Source organism: Protopterus annectens, chromosome 9.part0 (assembly GCF_019279795.1).
Source record: "Protopterus annectens isolate FY-2018-M chromosome 9.part0, PAN1.0, whole genome shotgun sequence".
Taxonomy (NCBI): Eukaryota; Metazoa; Chordata; order Ceratodontiformes; family Protopteridae; genus Protopterus; species Protopterus annectens.
In genome coordinates, this window is record NC_056743.1 from 645,237,202 (window position 1) to 645,263,185 (window position 25,984).

At 39.1% G+C, this 25,984-nt stretch overlaps 2 protein-coding genes across 2 annotated transcripts in view; both read left to right on the forward strand.

The window, feature by feature from the left end:
* The window catches only part of LOC122810558, a 198,705-nt gene that overhangs the window by 160,949 nt on the left and 11,772 nt on the right, over nt 1-25,984 (forward strand). The window contains exons 5-6 of the mRNA XM_044082139.1: nt 8,332-8,381; nt 24,787-24,878. Of these exons, the coding sequence (XP_043938074.1) occupies nt 8,332-8,381; nt 24,787-24,878 (142 nt within the window). The remainder of the gene's footprint in view (nt 1-8,331; nt 8,382-24,786; nt 24,879-25,984) is intronic.
* The window catches only part of LOC122811399, a 32,210-nt gene continuing 14,572 nt past the window's right edge, over nt 8,347-25,984 (forward strand). Inside the window, exons 1-2 of the mRNA XM_044083223.1 lie at nt 8,347-8,381; nt 24,787-24,878. The gene's annotated coding sequence lies outside the window, so the exon portion shown is untranslated. The remainder of the gene's footprint in view (nt 8,382-24,786; nt 24,879-25,984) is intronic.

Genomic DNA, 25,984 nt, shown 5'->3' on the forward strand with positions numbered 1-25,984 from the left:
TAATTGTTCGTGAATACATTTCTCCAGTATTTTAGCAAGTGGGGATAGGATAGCTATTGGTCTGTAGTTAGATATATCATAAGAATGACCCCCTTTATGAAGGGGTATAATATAGGCCGTTTTCCAGATCAAGGGTACTGAGCTTTCAGAGATGGATCTGTTTATTAGAATAGAGACTGGTATGGCTATTTCAGTTGCTGCCAGTTTTAAGGGTACTGAGCTTTCAGAGATGGATCTGTTTATTAGAATAGAGACTGGTATGGCTATTTCAGTTGTTGCCAGTTTTAAGAATTTGTTGGGGAGGGAGTCTACTCCTAGTGTTGTTGGTTTTAATTGAGAGAGTAATTTTCTTATGTAGGAGGTTGGGGTGGGTTGAAGCTTAAAAGCTGGGCTGTTATTAGGTTTGGGCTCAACAGTAGTGGTTTTGGTATGAGTTTGTTTTTGTGAAAGGGCAAGTATGGTCTCAGTAAAGAAAGCATTGAATGATTCAGCTATGTTTTCTTTCATTAACCCTGTTGTTGGGGGTGGAGTGGTGATTTTTCCAGGGTATAGTAACCTGTTTAATCCTGCCCAGAATTTTTTTGGGTTGTTCATGTGTTGATTTTGGTGGTTGATAAAGTAATTTCTTTTATCTTGCTTGACTAATTTTTTGGTTAGATTTCTAATCTGTTGGTAGGCTTGCTGTGTACTTGGAGTTTTGTTGGATCTCCAGGTTTTCCAGATTCTATTCCTTTCTGTTATTTTTTGTCTTGTTTCCCTAGTTAACCATGGAACTGATTTGGCCTTAACTCTGGTAGTTCTTTCTGGAGCTTGCCTATTTAGTATTTATAGAAATGTGGAACTAAAGTGATTGGCGGCTTTATCTAGAGGCAGGTAATATAGTTGGGACCAGTTGTAGAGTTTTAGGTCATTTAAGACGTTTGATAGGTTAAAGTGTTTTTTTGTTCCTAATTGTTTGGAGTATAGGGGTTTGGGGGTGGTGGGAGTTATGTTTAAGTAAGAAGGTAGCCTGATGGTCGCTTAGTGAGTCAGGAAGTGTGCCTGCTAGGTAGGAGGAAGGAATTTTATTTAGTAAAATCCAGTCTAGAAGAGTTTCTTTTTTATTATTGTTGGTTACTCTAGTGGGTTCTTTGATTAGTTGAGAGAAGGAAGCTAGGTTGATATGATTAGTGGGAGCTTGGGAAGAGCATGCGAGCCAGTCGATATTAAAGTCCCCTAATACAATAGTCTCATGTGGCAATGTTTGTGATAGCCAGTTGTAGTTAATTCACCCAAACCTGCATATACTAGGATGAAAAAAAAACATTTTGTTCATGGAAATTATAACCTTTAATTCATAAAGGACTAGTAGGTAGTAATAAAACAATTTCTTTGGAAAGAGCAAGAACACACTCCGAGTTCATAGAAATCCTGGCAGTCTACCAAGACTTCTCTGTTATGGAAAAAATGATATACAGGAGACTTTCAGTAGTAAACCATCATCTTATTATATATAAATGTTGCAAAAGTTAAATGCATTTAAAATTCAACATTTTCTAAATCTAGCCTATTGTACACCAAATAGCTCTGTAATGAAATTACAGTTAGGTTGGAAGTTCTTGTCTGTATATTCCTAGGTTGCCTTATTTCCTTACAGTGTGAGAACACACCACTAGATGGCACATGTGTTGAAAACATACACTTTAAAAAGCATAAGGTGATGACGCCCCTGTGTATGAATGTTGTACTATCCAAATTAGTTCTGCCTGGGTTGCTGTTTCCAGTGTTAACTTATGGCTAGGTCCCCGATTGGTCCACTCCTACCCCCATCAACAACAGCAGAGGATGAAAAAATCCTCCACATTTGAGGACCAAAGGAGCAAAATAAATAAAAAATAAAGCGTGTAGCAAAAATAGTGCTTTTAGAAACTGTTTTGCTATGTTTCCTGTTCTTACACGCACACAAGCTCACACTGCAAGCAAATCATTCAAGCAGCTGTAATGTCAACAAAAGTGACGACCCAGTTGACTTGCAGGGATCAATCAGCACAGTCCAGTCCAGTAATGACTGTGCCTTCTAATAGTTTACACTCAGAGCAGGCATCCCTTTGTCCCACCCTAACTGTGGTTATCACTGTTTCCTTGGAGTCTGAATTACATATTAAGTTTTAAACCATTTAAGATGTCTGATATTCTGTCCAGGTCAATCTCCACCGTAGATATAGAGCATAGTTGGCAATTCCTTTAACGTTAAGTGATACCTTAAGGGTGGTGCTGTCCACCCTCCCTTGTCCTGCTCTTAAACTTTGGATACTTTTATCTTATTTCATATCTTGCTCCACATCTGGGATTATGACACAACAGTCTGCTCTCACCCACTCTGTGGCTAGCCTACTAGTAATAGGTGTCTTTTATTGACTGCCCACTGCAACTTTCTTCCAGTACCACAACCTGCGAGACATGTAATTACTTACTCAATTTTAGGGCTAGACACTCACATCAGGCCATTGTTGCTAAGTATCTCATATTCACAACCCTGCATCAACATTACAGACCATCAGACCTATGACCTGTGCTGAGGCTATGAAAAGAACCCGCAGAAAGACTCCTAATGTTTGCATCAGTTTTATGTACATAATGCACTTTCTATTCCTACACTCACTAACACCATACCTGCTCGCAGCTCCCAAACTAGTCACCACAAAGGCAAGTAGAAGCCCATAAGGGTATCGAAGCCTGCTTTCACTCAGGCAAATGTCGCAGTCATCAGTGACTCTAGTACACAATACACTGACTTAATGCTCACCAGGCTAGACATGAACAGGATGAGTCCGAATTGTCTATCTGGGTACAAAATCAGTGATATCATGAGGTCTTGAGGATGCTTAAACCTGATGAAATGAGTTATAACCTCGTGATGACCCATCTAGGAGTGAACGATCTTAGGTGCTTCACCCTAGGGTATATACAGAGAAATATGATAGAACGTATGACATACGCATCAAAGGCAAAGAAAGTGATGATCTTGAGTAACAGCTTACCTTACCAAGAACGATGCCTAAACATTAGAAAAAGTTAATTGGTTTCAATAATTGTCTATGAACTTGGTGTCATTCAAAGGGGCTCCAGTATGTGCCAGCCTGTGATAAGACTGTGCATAAGGCATCCTCCTTTGTCAAGGAAGGCTTGCATCTTTCATACCAAGGCTTCTGCTTAAAAAAATGTCTGACCCCATAGTGACTTTTTTAGGCAGATTTGACTAAATGGGCATTCTAACACAGCAAATTCAGAATGTACTCTGACTGGACATTGCAAGTTCAGATCTAAATAAAGTAAATTTAGTGCATCCTAGTACAAGAAATTTCATTAGAAACATGTCAGAACTTGACACACTCCAACTTTTACACATACATACTTGTGTAACTAATATAACCTGGTCTCGATGTAGCAAAATCTCTCCCTCTATATCAGAATTCAGTACCTATCATGTTTTCAGACCTGGGTTAAATGCACATGAATATCTGATTTTATCAGAAACCCCATCACCTTACAACAAATTGCATTGATCCTAACCTAAAGGTCCTAGAGATCCAAATAACATTCAACAAAACTAACTGCGATATAATTTATTCCTACAGATCCTGCTCAATGCCTCCAGAAGACAGTGATAGTTACCTTACAGCCCTCAAGGGGATTACTATCAAACCGAACTCTATCAGATTAGGCCATTTTAATAACCCAATCAATGATTAGAGTACTTACACCTTAAATAATAAATATGCTGAATGCTTCTTCAGACATCATTAATTCAAGTATCATGGAATAATTTGTTAAACTCCCTAAAGGGGGTTCAAACACTCTCAAGCTGGTCCTTATTAACCTAGCCCCAGTCCGTAACTCTCCTCACCTCACTACATCTCTGCTAAAATCTGCCAACAAATCAATCATATTTTCCTTCAGGCCTTTTGGTACCTCACCCTGACCAAATGTCAGTCTTTATGGATTTTTCTACGGTGAACTTATGACGACTACTGTTTATATAACCAAGGCAAAGTTCCCTGGAACCCCCATACTCGTGGATCTGCTTGAAAGAGCATCTTTCTTCACTTCTGAAATCTACAAATACCTCAACAATTGCAGAGACAAGTTACTGCCCAAGTATTCTGAGTAAAATGACACGTTTAAGTAGAAATCCATATGGTGGAGCACTTATGTCAGTAAACTGTATAACAGAAGAAGAAATATCTCAAACAACTATAGTAAATCCAATTCTCTCACCTCAGAATTACACTGAAACAAGCTAGCAGACATATTAAGTGCACCATTAGAAAATATGAAGAACAGTATACATTTAAAGTAGCTACAAATACAAAATAATTATAATTTCTTCTTTAGCTATCTAAATACAATGAATTGATATACAATAACACCTCCCATTCTAACCAAAGTACATTGCAAATACCACCGTCAGATAAAGTTAGTTTAAATGTTACTCTACCAAACCTTGTCATCTCTTCACAATATAGCTTATACAATACCCCACAAATCACTACAGAAGTCATCCTAGAATCCCTGTGCAAAGTCAAACAAGTCTCTGTAGGGAGTGGCGCATATTCTGGTGCATCCCCATCACTGCTAAGTATAAGCTATCAGACGCCCTTTGTATTCTTTACAACCTTAGCTTAGCCACTTAGCTTGTGGCAGAAACCTGGTGAAACGATACAGAGATAGTCCTGTATCAAGACAGGTCTTCTTCTGACCCATCAGAGTCACCAGCCTTATATGCAAGGCCATGAAATAAACAATATCCAAACTCTACTGCAGACTAAAGCAACATTACTCACCTTGACCCAAACCAGTTTGTTTTTGTGAAGGGTAGATCTTGCCTCTTGAACCTGATAAACTTCTTTGAAAAAGTCACTGAAGCAGTGGACAATGTTTGTCAGTACATGCTGCCTCTCTAAATCAGGCCAAGGATTTTTATATCATTTTCCATGTTGGTATTAAAGACAAATTAGTAAATCTCAATATTAATCTTTATGTCTTCCACTGGATTGAGATCAGCTGTCTGATAGAGCTCAGGTTGTGAAAACTGAGAGTACCTTATATGACCTTGAAACTGAAGCCTGCTATATACCACAGTGTTCAATGCTGGGATCTCTCCTCTTTGGCTCTACTTTGCTAATACCCAGTGTCACACATTATAAGCGTCTGACTACTAAGCTTCCAGCAAGCTGGGTACTAATATTTGATCCCCTGCTGATAGCAAACTGCTTCAGCACGTGCTGGAATTTGTCCTCAGTTTGTGCTCGGAAAGCAGTCTAAAATTGAATGCTAAAAAGCAGAGTGTGATACTGTTCAGCAAAGAAGTCACACCCATTTCCTACTGTATTAACAATACTCCATTGCAAGCTGACACTGCCATAAGAGATTTCAGCATATATGTAGATAATTCATTTAATTCGATCACCTTGTGTCGCCAACTTTAGGAAATCCTACTTTCTGACCTGATATCCAAATAAATGTCCTCTTGATCTTTAGATGTGACTATCCCACTGCACTCCCCCATCATTACAACTATTACTGAATATAATGCCCTATTCAGCGGGTATCAGGGAAGACACATTGCACAACCCAGAACACCAGAAAGGTTTTTAATTAAGAAAATCAAGTCCCATAAAACTTTCAGCTACCCAGAATGATTAGATGAACCATTCTTTATACTCAGTGACTTACTTGGAGCTTCATGGCAATCTCTGTCTAGCCTACCATGACACGAAGGAGCCAGCTTGATTTGAACTCCTCTTTCTTAGCAGGACCAGCATCACATCCATAACCCTTACAAAAGGCATTAATCTATATCCACAAATTAACTAAACTCACTGGACAGAAACAGGTTCTTATACCACAGCACTCCCATCTATAGAAAGAACTTCCACTACAGATCAACATATAGATGTATTTTGGCTACCTTCAAACCAAACTGAGACAAATGGATGGGTAGTCACATATTCACCCCAAGGATTAACTGTGTGGATCACCTAGAAAAATGAGGAATCATCAGCATTAATATCAGTATGTCTTTCTTAACAGTATTATTCTTTTTGGTGTTTAAGAACTAAGCATATTTTCTTACAGGTCTTTAAGGACTAGATTTCTTATGATCCAAGTGACCTAATACCTAATAGTTTCAAGCATTCCTATTTCTTATGAAATATCAGTGTTGGCTTATGAAGAAATAATTAGGAAGATGAAATGTATTCATGGTTGGAAGAGAGAAGGGATGAATAAGATAATTATTACATGGAAAATAAGAAATATTTTATTACAGGAATACTGGTGTAATACTGAAATGAGTTAAGGGAAACCATGGAGGAAGACAAAAAGGGATAGTACCAACTGAAGAGGAGTCAGAGTGGGCGAGGATGGGGCAAGTGCATAAAGCTGCTAGCTGCAGACATGATTGGGACTGTCGACATCTTTCTCCAGGAGGAACTATTTATGGCTTTATGTTTAATATGATGCATTCATTGTCTGCTTTCCTTCTTTTGCCACTATTTCATCAGTTCAGGCCTTCCCATTCTTACGTTCTCCAGCCTTCTAAACTCACTCCTTGCTCTTTTGAACAAATTTAGATGAATAATGTGTCCATATTTTCTGTGTAATATTTAGTTTTATTATACTCTTTTACAATTGCTTCCTAAGGGTAGTGTTCGGTAGAGTCCTACTGCTTCTCTATGTATTTACTTAATCGGCTATGCTCATTAACACCTTCCAGTATAAATGAACACACACACACACACACACACACACACACACACACACACACACACACACACACACACACACACACACACACACACACACACACACACACACACACACACACACGCACACACACATACACAACACGCACACACACACAACACGTGCACACACACACACACACACACACACACACACACACACACACACACACACACACACGCACACACACACACGCACACACACACACACACACACACACACACACACACCAGTACTTTGTCTTTCATACAGTCTTTGCTTTTTATACAACCTCCTTTACAGCACCTTCACTTTCTCTTCAGGCAATCAAGATGCATATTACTAACATGTTTTCTCCCCTCTTCTTGTTTTTTCACTCATTATCATTTCTATTCCCACATTAAAATACATTAAATGTTGTTCAGTATGTACCATTCCCCTCTGAATCCACAATCCTATAGTCACAGAAAATAAACCATGCCTAGCATACGTCCTAGCTATCCAGAATTTTGCAATGTCCCGATTTTCATCCTCTATGTTGGACTGTTTTTCATAAAATGTACTGTTTAATGGAAAATCATTTATGACTGGAACCACTAAATAATGGCAGATGTGAGTTTCAGACTTCATATCCTTTAGAAAATGCATGATAATTCAAAACTTGTTGCTGTACATGCTATCCATTACCCTCCTAACTCATCAACGTGCACAACACGAGTCTACTTCTTGTTCATGAAATCCAAGCCCTGCATGCCCCCTCAACACACACACACATCCATAGTATCCTTTCATCGTATATGACCATTTCTCTCCCCCAATGCCATGATGTTTGTGCACTTGAAGTTGGCAGTCTCCCTAGTTTACTGATGAAAAGTTGAGGTTCACATTATCACTAATCTCAATTTCTTTATGTACTGTTGTTGTATCTTTCAGCTTTTCCCGCTTAGGAGTCGCCACGGCGGAACTCCGGTCCGCTAATGATTGGCAGTAGATTTTTACATGCTGAGTTGCCAGCCCTGATGCACAACCTTCAACGAAGATACGCCCATTTACGCATGTCTCCACGCAGAAGATGCTCTAGCTGAGAATCGAACCAGACGTCTTACTGTGAGGCGACAATGCTACCGCAGCACCACCACTGCAGCATTTCTTTATGTACTAATTCGGTTAAAAATGCTGTCATGCTTTTTTTCTCTTTACAACTTCTCTGCTCCTCTCTATATCATGACAAGTCACCAGCAGAATATTTTAGTGTCCAGGTCACTATCTCCATTGTTCCTTCTTTCAGTTTATTTTCTCTACTGTACATCTCATACAAGTCTTAAAAATGCATACATATTATTTTGTAAAGCTGATTATAACTTTGCTATTTAAAACAAACAAAAGAAAAAAAAAATATGAAATTTAATTAAGATACTGAACCTTTATATTAGTGCATTTTTTTAGTGCTAAATTCAGACTGTTTTCTTAGACCTACTTTCATAAATGCTATCTGCATTGCTTAAAGAAAGTTAAGAATTGCTGTTTTATGATAAACTCCTGACCAAAATGCTTTTGGTTCCTTAGAATGTCTAGAAGGAAGAAAAACACAAAAAAGGAAACTGGGAAGAGCCCAGGTAAGTGTCAGTCCGTAGTTCCTTTTTAGAAAATATAAACTCAGTAACAAATATAGAGGAGTACATAAAACTGCACAAAAGGGAGCCATCAGCTGTAATGATCATACTGTGGTTATAGTCTCCCAATGCATTTATGTATTCTATGTTTGAAGTGGTATTCCACCTGTTTGTTTTTTCAAATACAAATATTTATGTCACAACTCAAAAACAGAGATTTAACTATCACAGTCTTCAATTTAATGCCTGAAATGCTACTTTCAATAAAAAAAACTATTCTGTCTTGATAATTACATTTCCATATACCATTTTTATTTATTTATTTATTTATTTTGCACCAAACATTTGTCATCCCATTCCATTCCCGGGAGAGTGTGCCTCCTTATTAGCCTCATTTGTTTTGTCAGCTAAGCTGGATATAGATTTCCCATTCATTACTCCTCCTCCTCTCCCATACATCTCAACTGTCCAGATTTTTCACAGAATGTCCAGATTTTAGCCTCATATTTTTTGTCTGCTCCTCATAAAATGAATGGTTTCCTGACAAATCACTGAGGAGTAAAGTCACAAATCACGACACACATTTCAGTTTCAGACTTCATATCCTTCAGAAAATGCATGGTAACATAAAACCTTTTTATTATAGTAACTTTCTAAGTTTATAAGAGCAATATTGAAAATGTGTTCCTATTTTAGTACTAAGAAGTTGAGATGTCTGTCCTCTCCTAATCTACTACTCTCATTACAAGTTAACCATACACTCCGTTTTGCCAGATATTTTTGCTTTTTTCCTCTTTCCAAGCAGCCTGTCCAATTTCTGCTAACTCAGAAACTATTCCTTTTATCTCCCTAACCTCTGGAAGCTCCTTTGATTTGCAATTTCTCATTACTACCTTCTTTGCAAGTAACATTTTTACCTACAATAGCTGTTTTTTTTTACTACTCAAAATAACAGCCCTCCCCCCCTCCACACCCCCTGAAAAATAATATTGTAGTGAGCTTTATATTGTCTTGGAAAACTGTTCTAGTAACAACTGTACATCCTTTATCATTGTTATGTTTGACTGCATTGTCACATATATATGCCCTCAGTACTGCTCTCTCCCAGGCCTATATTTCCACCAGGTATCCATAGCTCCAATGAAAACAGTACATAACCTGGCTGCCACACAAATATAACTATGCAGACATTTCCAGTTGAAAATATTTAGCCATCTTACTTTGTAGCTTGCATCAGCATTTCATATACCCCTAACTGCAGTTCCTCAGTATAGTGCTCATTTAACATCTTATCCAATGAGTCTCTAACTGTATTTACTATCACTTTTTTCACTTCCATTAATACCTTATATACATCTCTTATTAAATGTCTGAATACTGCACTGCTTTCATTTTGGTCACATACTCATTTAATTATATGGGGCACCACCTTTTTTGACTACACAGCTTGTTATACCACTTTCCTAAAGAATAACATAGTCTTTTGCACTCCTTGTTTAAGCCATATTTAACCCTGGCTTCCCCCAGGCTCATAGCGTCCCTCTTGGGAGCCCAGTTGATACCAATATTTAAGCTATTTGTCTTTATAGGCCCATTTACCAAATATACTCTGTGCAGTCCCTTGTACTCCGTTTACACTTGAGTAAAAGCACCCACTCATTGTACAACTTTTAGGTTGTTTTATTATTGTCTCTGTCAAGTATGGCTGCTGAACCTCCTCTTAGATTTCTTCATAGGTATCTAATAGGTCTCAGACTTACCCTACTTTGCATACTGGCATCTAAATACTTATTTAAAAAGTAAGCCAAACTTTGCACATCATCTAGGAGGCAAGATTGCAACTGATCAGAGTTAGGCTGCAGAGAACACATCAAAACACCACCATCATCACAATATCAGATGTCTATCTCTTGGAGGCTAAACTCTCTCATATATTATTGCCATAAAACTCCTTCCATTGCCTTGAAGAGCTTATGACTCTTATTTTTTTTTTATCTGAAAATAGCCCCCAGATCTTAGACATCACATCACAAGATGACAAACACAATGAACCGCAGTAGCTCCAATTTCACCAAAAATCTATACCAGTTATAAACTCGGTCCATCCTGCACGTGGCATCTTAGGCACTGAAGAGTTAGTTCCACAATTCTTGAGGAAGATCATGTGTTTTTTGGTGTGAGGCAGTGATCCCTGTGGCAAAACTTATGGCATGCTGGGCTGTATGTCAGTATTAGCCACATTCCATCATCACAGTGACCAATAACATACCAAAGCAGCTGAATCCTGAAGCAGAGCAGGCACACATCAAGGCAGGAACATATGGCTGCCTGAGCATACTACATGTCACAGGCACACATCAAGGCAGGAACATATGGCTGCCTGAGCATACTACATGTCACAGGCACACATCAAGGCAGGAACATATGGCTGCCTGAGCATACTACATGTCACAGGCACACTAAGGTAGGAACATATGGCAGCTTGAGCATACTACATGTCACAGGCACACATCAAGGCAGGAACATATGGCTGCCTGAGCATACTACATGTCACAGGCACACATCAAGGCAGGAACATATGGCTGCCTGAGCATACTATATGTCACAGACATACATCAAAGGAGGAACATATGGCTACCTGAGCATACTACATGTCACAGGCACACATCAAGGCAGGAACATATGGCTGCCTGAGCATACTGCATGTCACAGGCACACTAAGGTAGGAACATATGGCAGCCTGAGCATACTACATCCCACAGGCACACATCAAGGCAGGACCATATGGCTGCCTGAGCATGCTACATGTCACTGGCACACTAAGGTAGGAACATATGGCAGCTTGAGCATACTACATGTCACAGGCACACATCAAGGCAGGAACATATGGCTGCCTGAGCATACTACATGCCACAGGCACACTAAGGCAGAACATATGGCTACCTGAGCATACTATATGTCACAGGCACACATCAAGGCAGGAACATATGGCTGCCTGAGCATGCTACATGTCACAGGTACACATCAAGGCAGGAATATATGGTTGCCTGAGCATGCAACATGTCACAGGCACACATCAAGGCAGGAACATATGGCTGCCTGAGCATACTACATGTCACAGGCACATATTGAGGCAGGAACATATGGCTGCCTGAGTATACTACATGTCACAGGCACACATCAAGGCAGAAACATATGGCTGCCTGACCATACTACACGTCACAGGCACACATCAAGACAGAAACATGGCTGCTTGAGCATACTACATGTCACATGCACACTAAGGTCAGAACATATGGCTGCCTGAGCATACTACATGTCACAGGCACACATCAAGGCAGGAATATATGGCTGCCTGAGCATACTACATGTCACAGGCACACATCAGGGCAGGAACATATATCTGCCTGAGCATATTACATTTGACAGGCACACATCAAGGCAGGAACATATGGCTGCCTGAGCATACAACAGGTCACAGGCACACATCTAGACAGGATCATATGGCTGCATGAACATACTACATGTCACAGGCACACTAAAGCAGGAACATATGGCTGCCTGAGCATACTACATGTCACAGGCACACATCAAGGTGGGATCATATGGCTGCCTGGGCATACTACATGTCACAGACACACTAAGGCAGGAACATATGGCTGCCTGAACATACATGTCACAGGCACACATCAAGGTAGGAACATATGGCTGCCTGAGCATGCTACATGTCACAGGTACACATCAAGGTAGGAATATATGGTTGCCTGAGCATGCTACATGTCACAGGCACACATCAAGGCAGGAACATATGGCTGCCTGAGCATACTACGTGTCACAGGCACACATTGAGGCAGGAACATATGGCTGCCTGAGTATACTACATGTCACAGGCACACATCAAGGCAGAAACATATGGCTGCCTGACCATACTACATGTCACAGGCACACATCAAGACAGAAACATATGGCTGCTTGAGCATACTACATGTCACATGCACACTAAGGTCATAACATATGGCTGCCTGAGCATACTACATGTCACATGCACACATCAAGGCAGGAATATACGACGCACACATCAAGGCAGGAACATATGGCTGCCTGAGCATACAACAGGTCACAGGCACACATCTAGACAGGATCATATGGCTGCATGAGCATACTACATGTCACAGGTGCACTAAAGCAGGAACATATGGCTGCCTGAGCATACTATGTGTCACAGGCACACATCAAGGTGGGATAATATGGCTGCCTGGGCATACTACATGTCACAGACACACTAAGGCAGGAACATATGGCTGCCTGAACATACATGTCACAGGCACACATCAAGGCAGGAACATATGGCTTGCTTGAGCATACTACATGTCACAGACACACTAAGGTAGGAACATATGACTGCCTTAGCATACTACATGTCACATACACACATCAAGGTGGGATCATATGGCTGCCTGAGCATACTACATGTCACAGGCACACTAAGGTAAGAACATATGGCTGCCTGAGCATACTGCCTGTCACAGACACACTAAGGCAGGAACATATGGCTGCCTGAGCATACATGTCACAGGCACACATCAAGGCATAAACATATGGCTGCCTGAACATACATGTTACTGGCAAACATCAAGGCAGGATCATATGGCTGCCTGAGCATACTACATGTCACAGGCACACTAAGGCAGGAACACAGTGGCTGCCTGAGAATACTACATGTCACAAGTACACATCAAGGCAGGAACATATGGCTGTCTGAGCATACTACATGTCACAGGCACACATCAAGGTGGGACCATATGGCTGCCTGAGTATACTATATGTCACAGGCACAATAAGGCAGGAACATAGTGGCTGCCTGAGCATACTATGTGTCACAGGCCCACTAAAGCAGGAACATATGGCTGCCTGAGCATACTACATGTCACAGGCACACATGTGCATCATGGCACATGGAGCTAAACAGGAAGGGTGACCGGTATGGTGAAACTGTCTGCATGCCCTGCTTCTCAAAGATGCCAGGTGCATTGAGGACACAAATAGTAGTCAGTGTATTGTAAAGTGATTAATCAAAGGTAATGTTTGGGTAATGCGTATTGACCAAATGTTGCTTCAACAAATATTTTAAGTACATTTTATGTAGATGTAAATCTCCCATCTGTGCTTGCTGTATCCCCTAACTTAAATCTAATACCAAGATTGCCAAATCACAGCAAAAGGTATGAAACTAAGTTAAATTTGTCCAGTCAGTTAATCTCAACCAACTGATCTTCAATGATCAGCTTGTGATAAAATTAAAGTTTGTACTAAATACCATGTTAGCCAGCATAAAAAGTCTGCAAACATTAGTTCTTATGCCATAGATGCTTTGTCAGGGTTACACTTTAGCAAAGAAATACATAAAAGCTATTTTAAATGAACAAAACTGAATAATGTAAATTATTATGAGTATAAAAGTCATTTAACATGCAATTACTTTTAAAAAGAGTAGTGTTTCCTTTATATAAGTATTCTACTTTTAGTAAATTAGCAAAATAAGAAAGAGACATAAAATCTTTTTAACATGTCTTATAAGTTCATAGGTAGGTACTAGCCTATCGGCCCAAGGGCCTACATAAGCCTAGCTAGCAAGGTTCCATAGCTTACGCCACCCAAAAAGTTATTTTCCTGTGCCACTGCCCAGCAGAGACACACAAGTGATCCCCGGGGTGTATTTCCTATTTCCCATCCACTCATCAAGATTTTTCTTGAAGAGTGCTAATGAAGAACTTTGCCTGACACAGATGGGTAGATTGTTCCAGAGTATAGGAAGTCTCTGGGACAGGAATCTATCCCTCCAGTGTGTCTTGTTTATTGTGGTGACAAGGTTTAGGTCCCTAGAGCATGTAGCTCAGAGGGATTGGGATTTCTTTAGGTCTAACATGTCCAACAGCTCTGGGTTTGACATAGCTTTATATGTTAGACAGAGATCACCTCGGAGTAGGCGATATGCTACGGAGTAAAGCTGGAGTTTTTTGAGGCGGTCAGTGTAGGGCATTTGTTTGAGGCCAGTAATCCTCTTTGTGAGGTACTTCTGTGGCCTTTCCAGCTGCTGCAGATGTCTTGTGAGTTACATTCCAAAAGGGGCGTTGTACTCTATAATGGGTCTAATGAGTGACTAGTAGAGGGGAACAATGACCTCTTTTTTCCTGGATAAGAGCCCTTTTATGATGAGGTGTGCAATGTAGAAGGACTTCCTGACTACTGTGGTGATGTGACTATCAAAGGAGAGACTACTGTCCACCTGGGTCCCAAGGTCTCTTATCATGCATTCGGTGTTAAGTAGATTGCTGCCTATGTGGTACTTCATGGGTACAGAGTTTTTACCAAAGGGGGTGACACTGCATGTTTTGGCATTGAGCTTGAGGCCATGGCTCTGACACCAGGCATCTGTCTCAGTGAGGCCCTTCTGTAGGATGTCCACATCATTTGGGGACTTGACTATGGCTCCTAGTTTGCAGTCATCTGTGAACTTCATTAGCCAGAGGCCTTCTGTGTTAGCCTGTACTTCAGAGAAGTAGATACCAAACAGGGGAGGTCCCAGGATGGAACCCTGTAGTACTCCACTTGTCACTGCTTTGAGGTCAGTTTTGGAGTCTGCAACTTTTACAGTGTGGGTTCTGTCAGTGAGCCAGTTGGCAACCCATCTTGTGACGTAGAGATTTATACCTAGTTTAGTGAGTTTAGTTATAATTCCAGAATGGGGGATGGTGTTGAAAGCCTTGGTGAGGTCAAGATAGGCTGTGTGAACCACCTTACCCTCATCCACGGCTTTGGTGACTGCCTCAAAGAAGTTGATCAGGTTCAGGAGGCATGATCTGCCTTTCACAAACCTGAACTTGGTGGGATACAGAGTTTGGAGCTTACCAATGTCTTTGTTTATGAGTTCCATGATGATACATTCCATGGCTTTGCAGACCAGGCTCGTCAGGCTAATAGGCCGATAGTTCCCGGGATCAGTGGTGGCTCCCCCTTTGTGGAGTGGGATAACTGTTGATGTGCGCCATTCAGTGGGCATAAAGCCTAATGCAACTATTATTGAACGTGGTGCTTAAGTGGGGAGCCAGTTCGTTCTGAAGTTCGTGTAAAACGCAGCCTGGGATGTTGTCCGGTCCCATGGATGCTGTGTTTTTGGCTTTAGAGAGTGCAGCTTTTACCTGCGTAGTTGTGATTACAAGGACTCTGCATTCTTCCTGTATAGATATGGGCCCTTTAGGGGGTGAGAGGGGGGGGTAAAGTTAGCACTGAACCTATTTGCCAGGATGTTGGCAATATCAGGTGGTTCTGTAATTTTCGTGCCTTTGTGCTGTAACTCAGAGCAGATCTGGGTGTTGCCATCTAGATTCTTGACATAGCTATAGAATGCTTTGTGGTTGTCCTTGGATTTAGTGGCAAATTTTGTTTTCATAGCTAGCTTTGGAGGATCTTATAAGGGATCTCAGCTTCTTACTGAGGCTGACCGGGAGCTCCTCCACTCATGGGATTTTACTCTCTTTTGCAACAGTTTCATCCTTCCGTTGTACAGTTTGTTTATGGCAGGGGAACACCAGATTGGCTTCCTTTTTTTTCAGGATAGCGTTTTGGTTCTTAAAGTGTATTAGTGGCATTTCCATTCATCTTTTGTTTATACTCAACTTTCAATGAAATGTGTATTCTAGATGGTGACATTGCAGTTTATTTGTAAAAAAAATATGACTATAGCATATTTTATGTCTTAGCTTTACTAATTTGCTCAGATTTTCTGTGTGTCCTTGTCTAAAATTATGTTGTGCAAGGGTTTTGTTCACTGATTTACATATAACAACAAATCACTCTGAGTAAATAAAAATAAGTCACTTCTTTAGAAGAGCTATCTCTTATGCTGTAGTTTCAGTACTGTATTATTACATGTTATTTTTCAAAGTAAGATGTTCTATCTGTAAGACCTTGATGACAACATGCTTTCCATAAATTAATTGTTTCCCATTGATGCAAATGGCATGGATAAGATACCAGTTGTGACAATAGGAGGTACTGCCAGCTATGTCAGGAGAAGTAGGGCAGTGGATGTGTAACAAATGCCAGTACAGCTAGCTGGAATTTTGTAAAGAATTATATGCTATTTGAATATCAAACTGATTTGTTCAGATGCTTGTGTTGAAAATGTATTTGTAAAGTTATTTGTGTTAAAAATGTACCAACACTGGGTTCTGAATGTATTGTAACTGAATTAATTGTGTATATTTTAACAGGGGAAACTGGAACAGAAGAGATTAATCTCAGTCCCAGCTAACTTTGAAAAATAGTTGAAATTAAATTAGGCCATCAAGACTGTATCTTGCAGATATGGTTGCAGCCAGAGACAAAATGTCTGGGAAACCAAGTATTAGGCAGTTTTCTTTATTGTCTCTAGCATGGAGCTAATTGCTACTTTGGAAGGGTATGAGTTTGAAATTGTTTTATGACTTTCAGGAGCTGCAGCAGATCTAGTCAAAGTTGATCTGTGTGTATGGTAACAAATAGGTGCTAAAATCCTGGTAGCATCTAGTGTTGGTGATAGTATGGGAGTAAGATGACCACATGTGATGTCATTCTGTAAGCTATCCCAGAAATAATATTTAGATATTGTCACTCGTCTGGTCAGGATAAAACAGATGAATAATTGTGGGTTCAGTTCAAGCAGCTTTATTGCAAACACATCAGGTCTAAGTGTTAGTAACTTAAACTTAAATAAACTTATAAACAGACTGACTTCTACACTCATACATGTTCACACTCTGGCCGTTCTCTCAAAATAGCACTGCTGCTTGCATGTGCTCACTATTTATATGCATGTGCCTACACTTAGAAATGCTTCTTAAAGTTACAACACATGCTCTGTTCTACTTCTTCCCTCTTTGAGAAATAGGTCATACACTAAAATGACAACATTCATTGACATGCAATTATACAGAAATGATCCTTTGACATGCAGTTATACAAAACTAATTCTTTGACATGCAATCATGCAAAACTAAACACATATAAAACAATCATGTCCAGGTTGCTGTGTGTTTTACACTAGGTCTAGAAATATGACCTGATCATGTAACATAAAAATCAGACTTGGATCTAGCACTGGGGACTGTCTAAGGAATGTTCAACTTTAGGGACATCTGGGACATCATCAGGAATGGGAATAGGTACTGAGACATGTTCTTCAATATGAGTATTGGGTTGCACTGAGATCTAGACTCTGTATCACAGGTACATTATTGTAATATCGATTTAAACACCAGAAGAAGATGCCTGTGGTTTCTCCTGTATTCTATACCCTCAGATTCTAGTAAGTAGGATCTTGGCTAGGCACATATACCTCTCATTTGACCAATACAATCAAAGCCTTTCACCATTTGCATCCTCACTGTCTTTCCTTCTTTCAATGGATGAAGAAATCTGCTCATTATATCATAGGTGGACTTCTGAAAGAAACGCTTCTTTAATATTTGGGGGTTTGATTGCTTGGTTGCTTTTAGCATTAGGCACCAACAAACTAGAACCGATAGGCAAGGTTGTTCTGGTTTGCCTAGAGAGACATCTGAGCAGGCAAGTCAAGTAGGTTGTCATGGTGTTTATTTCTGAGATTAAGTAAATTCAAGAAGATATTGGCATTGTCACACTTTGACCTCTCTAGTAATTGCTTTGCACTCTGTACTGCATGTTCAGCCAAGCCGTTTGACTGTGGGTATTCTGGACTGCTAGTTACATGGATAAAGTCCCATTCATTTGCAAATTTCTTAATTAATTAACTGGTAAACTGGTACTGTTGTCAGAAATAATGGTGTGGACTACCATGGACAGAGAAATGATGTTTCAACTTAGTAGCAACAGTACTGGATGTTAGGTTAGGTAGCAAATTGATCTCAAACCAGTTTGAACAAGAGTCTACCAACACTAAGTTATACTGATTGTTCCACTCAAATATGTCAGTAGCTACTGTTGACCAAGGTAGTTCAGGAATCTGGCTTAGCTGAAGCGTCTCTTTTTGCAAATGTAGTTTAGTACTATTGCATACTGAACAAGATGAAAGCACTTTATCGATGTTTTTTGATAAAGAAGGCCAAAATACCAGTCCTCTCTCCCTTCTTTTGGTAGCTTTAGAACCTGGGTGTCTACAGTGCAAAATCTGAATGTATTCATGTTGTAAGGAAGTAAGAACAATAACTTTAGGACCTTTGAAAATCAGCATCTCATCTCCATAAGGAAAATAAGGCAGTACTTCTGGCGGTACACAAGAGTGCTTTGACAGCCATCCAACATTGATGAAGTAGTTGAGCTTCTGCAAAACTGAATCAATCTTTGTATGATCTCTCAGCTCAAGTCTCATGGTAGAAAAATTATGCCCTTCCATGACATCAAAGTTAAAATTCTCTGCATGAAGCTGTTCTGTAGTATTTCTGCGCAATCAGGATAAGTTATCAGCCAGATAAAAAAATTTCCCTTTTGTATAGACCATTTTGAAGTTGTATTTTTGCAATCTGAGCATCATTCATTGTAGTCTTGCTGGAGCTGTATGCATAGGCTTCTTTAAAATAGTGACTAGAGGTTGATGATCAGTCTCAATCTGGATAGCTCATATAATCATGGAATTTTGAACATGCGAACACAATTGCCAAAAGTTCCTTCTCAATTTGAACATACTGCATTTCAGTTTGGGTAAGAGCTCTAGATGCATAGGCAACTGGTCTGCCCTCTTGAAGAATAACTGCACCAAGATCAAACTTTGAAGCATCACAGGAAAGAATTACTGGTTTGTGGACATCATAGCATCTAAATGTAGGTGGACTTGGATTTGTTATTTGAGGTTATGAAATGCTCTCTGGTGCTGTTTCAACCATGACCAGGCAACATTTTTATGTGTCAGCTCTCTTAAAGGTGCTGATAACTCACTAAAGCAGGTATAAACTTGCCCAAATAGTTAACAATGCCAAGGAAACACTGTAGGTCTTGGACATTGTCTGGAACTGGCATCTCAAGAATGGCTACTTGTTTGAAAGGGTCTGGTCGTAAGCCTGTACTGGTAAATAAATGACCAACATAGGTAAATTCTGGTAGCCTGAATTTACATTTTAGAGGGTTGAGCTTCAAATTCACTTCACATGCTTTGCTCAGAACTTTCTTGAGGTTGCTGTCATGCTCTGCTTCTCCATTACCTCCAAGTGGTAAATCAGCCACTACTATAGCACACAGATAACCAAAACAATTTGCTCCATTGCACGCTGAAAGACTTCACTGGCAGAATTTATTCCAAAAGGCATTCTGAGACATCTATTCCTACCAAATGGAATAGTGAATGTAGTCAGTAGTGAAAATTTGTGGTCAAGCATTACTTGCCAAAATGAACTCTATGCATCCAAGACAGAAAACATAGTGGCACTTGGCATAAGGGCGGCAACCTCCTGGACTGTACGCATAGAATGATGAAGTCTCTTCAATGCCTTGTTCAAGTCTCATGGGTCAGTGCATATTCTGATTTCATCTGAGCTTTTCTTATGAGCAGCTAACATGGAAGGCATCCACTCAATTGGTTCTGTGACTGGACAAATCACACCTTGCTGCACCATCTTATCTAACTGGACCTTGACTTTGTTATGCATAGCTATTAGAACTCTCCTTGCTGGTCTGAATACTGGACTGAACTCTGGGTCTACTTTCATGGAATACACAACTGGAAGTTTGCCTAGGTTGTCATTGAAAACATCAGCATACTCTGAGAAAATAGCATAACTGAAGCTGGAACTAGGACATGTGCTTACATGATGGACTTCTTTGGTAAAAAAAAGTAGCTTCATTCTTAAAACTCTCTCTGAGACCTAATAATGACTCTATACGTCTTCTAACGACATAGAATTGCAAGCTGAAACTGTTCCCAGCCGAATAGCATGAAAGCACTACTGAGCCTTCAGTTTGAATCTCTTCACTTCCATAAGCAACAAGCTTTGCAAAATTAACTAAATTAAGTTGTTTACCAGCTCTTACTCTAGCAAATTTTTCTGTTGACATAACATTACACTTTGAACCAGTGTTCCCTTTAAGGTCCATGGGTTTACCATTGATCAGGAAAGTACAAAACACTTTGTTCTTTGCCAACAAATCTACTGCATTAATCTTTTCAATGACCACTGACACACCATCTACATAGAAAGTAGGGTCTCAGCTTTCTACATGATCAACTTGCTTTTTTGAGTGATCTTTCTTAATAACTGAATGAGGCTTGCTTGATTTACAAAACTTTTGAAAGTGGTTCTATTTTTTTACACTTGTGGCATTTCTGACCAAATGCTTAGCACTTCTGTCTTTTAGACTCATGACTGGCACTACAATTATGATAGTTAACAATAAAACTTGACTTGAGTTTTGCTGACTCACCCTTATACTGCACTGAGCATGTCCATTTTGCTGAGTTAGACTTAGAACTTGCTGGAAAGTTACGGGTTCTCCTTGGAGCTGCCATGTGCTTAGGCCTGTTTCTGCTAGCCATGTCCTGCATGCTGTCTATGTTTGCTCTAGTGGCTGCTGAAACCATGCTCTTATTGCTTGCAAGCAAACTTGTGTGCCTTTCTGTGAGCTCATGGATTTGACAAATCTCTATAGCTTTGCTCAACATTAAATCACTGTCATGAAGCAAAATCTTTCTCACTTAAGCATTATTAACACCACACACAAGCCTGTCCTTTATCAACTCATCTTTCAAATCAACAAATCTGCATGTTTTAGATTTATTTCTTAAGTCAGTGATATAAGCTGTAAGAGTTTCTCCTGGCTTTTGGTCTTTTGTGTAAAATAGGTGCCTCTCTAATGTAACATTTATCTGGTGGTTACACATTTCTCTAAATTTACATTTCAAGCACTCAGGGTCCTCTCTTGATTCAGCCGGTACAACAACATGGTGGTTCTCTCCCTCACCTGCATATACTGTTGGTGCATACACAAATGAACACTCTCTTTCAATGGCTTCTCACCTCACTTAAGTAAAATAAATGCCCTCGTATGTGCATTTTTGTCAGAAAAAGATGCGTGTATGAAAATATCATATTCCAGCTCAAATACTCTCCAGTTCTCTGCAATATTATAATCAAACACAAGTGGACTGGGTCTTTGAAATGCCTCTGCCATAGCTTGAAATTATGCACTAACACACACACACACACACACACACACACACACACACACACACACACACACACACACACATATATATATATATATATATATATATATAATATGTGTGTGTGTGTGTGTGTGTGTGTGTGTGTGTGTATATATATATATATATATATATATATATATATATATATATATATGTATATATATATATGCCAGAACTTGTAACTATGCCCAATAGACTTTTTGAAGCAACTGTACTTTGTTAGATATGTTTCTGTAGCACAAGATCACTTTAAAATCACTGTACTTTGTGAAACCACCCTTTATCAGTGTAGGAAACACTTTGAAATGACTGTACTTTGCGAATGAACTGTAAACAGCACAAGAAACTTTTCAAAATGGCTGTACTTTGTGAAATAACTCTGTACAGTGTAACAAACACTTTGAAATGGTGCCACACTGTGAATAAATGTACACAGTACAAGAAACTTTTCAAAATGGCTGTACTTTGAATGCACTTTGCAAAATAACTGTACTTTGCACACAGTAAACTCTTTGAAATAATTACACTGTAATAACGCACACACTGTAGACACTTTGCGCACTGAGATACTTTGAATAACTCTAGTTATGCTTTGAATAGCTTTGGTAATGCAAAATTGTAGCTCATGCCAAAATACAGCCATTTACTAAAAAACATGCAGTTGCCTTACTTTTCTAAGCTTTTATTGTATTCATTATGCCCATTTGACCACTTATCACACTCATTATACTTTTCTTGTGCTTGTTTTACTTTAAACATGCTCGTTATACAAATCGGAGGTAACTCTGAAACCCATATAAGTATCTCTGATAATTTAACCAAATATTATGGTTTCAAACACTTTAAATAACAATGTGTTTTGTGCCTTTTGTTTGATTAACAATGCATTTTGTGCTACTCGTTTCATTAATAATGCATTTTGTGCTTTACAAATGCTCTGTATCATTTTCTTTGCAAAATAAATAATTTATGCAAGTTTTGGTTACCTGAAATTCATTTCTGGGCTTTTTTAATCATTTGAGCACTGTATAACCCAACCTGTTCAATATACCTTCACTGTCAACTCTGTACTCTTAATCCCGGTTCTGGCACCATGTCTCTCTTCTAGTCAGGATTTATTTATTTATTTTATATTTGTTGACCGGGATAGTCCGACTGGATACATGTCCATTTATGGTGGAGGCCCGAGGAGAAAAGCTTCAAGATAATAATACACATTGAACATTTAGTAAATGCTAGTTTCAAGCAGATTACAGTCATAAGCAATACCAGCATTTAGCACATATAGTACTAACTTATTAAAAAACACTTTACAAAACATAACATTATTTTCAAAGTTAAACATACATAACATTACATTCAAGTTTAAGACACACTGAGCAGCAGTTATACAATTGACTCTTCCTGAAATGGAGTGGTAGAAAAAAGTTAGAAGCAGCTGAAGGTAAGGCACCTAAGAAATAGAGAAGTCACTAGTCAGGGTTAAACAGATGAACAGTTATGGGTTCAGTTCAAACAGCTTCATTATATACAAACACATCAGGATTAAAGCTTAGTAACTTAAACTTAAATAAACTTATTAACAGACTGACTACTACACTCATACATGTTAACACTCTGGCTGTTCTCTCAAAATGGCACTGCTGCCTGCACATGCTCACTATTTATATGCAAGCGCCTACACTTGGAAATGCTTTTCAAAGTTACAACACATGCTCTGTTCTACATATATTATACTGAGAAGTGTCTCAGTCAGATGGAGCAGTCTGTTTCTTGGACTCTAACATAGGATGATCCCTCATCTATTTCATCTTGGATTGCTCTAGTAAGTGAACCAGGGAATAGTAACTCCTTAGATTAGTCAGGAAAATATTGTGAGATTAGTTAAGTACTGTTTTTCTGTAGCTGTGTGAATCTATTCATCTGTGTTATTTTAATATTTCCGGTGGATGAAACTCTATTTACTATAAATAGATATTTTGTATTATCATGTTCTTTTTATTATTATTTATTATTAAATATATTTAAACTTTACATTGTGGCTGTTCCTTTTAGAAAATATTTAAGCATTGAGAGTATTTGCATATATTTATTTGGTGATAACTGTGGCCAATCCTGAAACCCTGGCTGTTTGGTCAACATTACCATTTGAATTAATATTAATTTCACTGAGTATAATTGGATACCTTTTAAGAGCCTTATAGTAACTAACTGGTGGCAGTGAATCTACCTTATAGTCTGGGCAAAGTTGGTATACAGGGTAATCTGTGCCAGCCTTCTCCATGTGTGTGTGTGTGTGTGTGTGTGTGTGTGTGTGTGTGTGTGTGTGTGTGTGTGTGTGTGAAAATTAAATCTCAAAGAGTATGTGTGTCAGCTACTTGGAGCAGGGACATGAAGCACTGGTTTCACAGAGAGGGTACTGGAGGACTTGGCTTGGACATTCAACTGAGGACTTAACCCTACAACTGTGTCAGTGGGGAGCTGGGGGAGACAGAGAGAGAAACCCAGACCCCGGTCTGTGTGTCTTCCTTGCGTGCTCTTAAGGGAAATTGTGCTTGATGCAGAGAGGTCTGCATCTGGAAATACTGAGTGCATCCATTTGTATTCCAAGTGAACGTCCCTCTCCAGTGTCAATCATGAGGATTCAGGTTTCTTGATTACTGGCCCAGAGAGGGTATTTCACACCAGACTATACAGTAATTTAGATAGTGACATATTATCATATCATAATAAGAAGTTGGAAATCCAAGAAATAACTTCTCATTAGGGGAGAGATGTGATAACTAAAGCTGCTACAATTAGAATATATTGTGAAATATTTACTAAAGCCATTGTCATTTTAAGACCACTGTATAGCACTGTTATTTTAAGAATGTATGTATCCCATAATGCACTGTATGTTGAAGCTACAGCCAAGTGTGTTTGTAATGACTGAAGTGTTAATGTCATATCCAAAGAACTGACATTTTGAACATAATGAAAGTTATCTGTTTGACCAAACTGCTTGTGTATCATGTCATCACTAACACTTGCATTTATTTGTGTTACTGGGTAAACAAAGATACACTTTGTGACAAAAGATATGTATGTTAAGCCATGCATAAATGCAACAGTCAATGCATTCAGTCCTTTTGAAGTGTGTATTTGTTATAAAAATGTAAAACATTTTTCAGTTATGCTTCTATTTTTCTTTTGAAGGTGACAGTGACATGACTTTAAAATCTGGTACAGAACTGGACTTTGTTCATTCTGAGTGCATTGTGATGGAAGAATCCCAGTCAGTGACAAAGGTACATCAATGGCTATTAAATATGTTTTACTTAAACTTTACCTTCTGAAAAAAAAAAAACAGATACACCAAAAGGGTAATTTATCACATCATTATAATAAGTATCTTATTACAATTCATCATCCTGTCTTAAGGCAGCTTTACATGATGGCAAAAACAACTGACATTACAACTGATTACAAGTACTGATTCAGACACATGACAAAGATAAGGCTGAGATTTTAGCAGCCAAATAGTTATTAACATATGCTTTTATGTGCAGTGCCTTCCTTCCTTCTATGTAAACACTGCCATCCGCATACCTCTCAACTGTCCAGATTTTTGGCTCATATGTTTGGTCCGATCTTCATAAAATGTGACTTTTCTGGAAAATCACTGGGGGATTGATGTAATTAAATAATGACAGACATTTGAGTTTTAGACTTCATATCCTTCAGAATATAGATAATGGAAACCCTGTTATTCTAGCGACTTTCTAAGTTTATACGAGCAATATTTAAAATCTGTCCCTATTTTTGGTACTTTGTCCCCTATTATTTGTGACTTTGTCCAGATTTCTTGTGCCAAGAGTTTGAGAGGTATGATCCATATTGGTCTATAGGTAAGCATAGTCAAAAGAAAGTAAACAAGTTAAGGGTCATATTTTATTGTTTGCCAAGATGTTTTGCTTAATATATGTACATTTTCAGTGTTGAACAAATTATGATATTCCAAAAGCACATCTGATATTCAGAGACACACACACACACATACAGTGGCATCCACATTCCTAATCTTTGTTAATATAGTAACTGTAGATTTCTGAATTCTGTTCAAAGTAGAAAACGCTCCATCCTTGTTTTCCGGCCTTCCTCGACTAGTTTAGACCAGTTTACAGGCATTGCTGTATTCTGGGCTGTGGTGTAGTTCCTGTGTTGTCCATTACCTTACTTGGATAGAAGGAAGTTTCTTTGCTCACCAGTGGGAGTGGGGAGCCTTGAGCAACCTACCTGTCCTTGGGGGAAGTGACCTCAGCACAAGAAGCTGTAGTAATTGGTTGTTTTGGACCATTTTCTAGCTCTTTTGTAGTTCACTATTTAAAATCCATGTTTGCACGGCTTTGCGCGG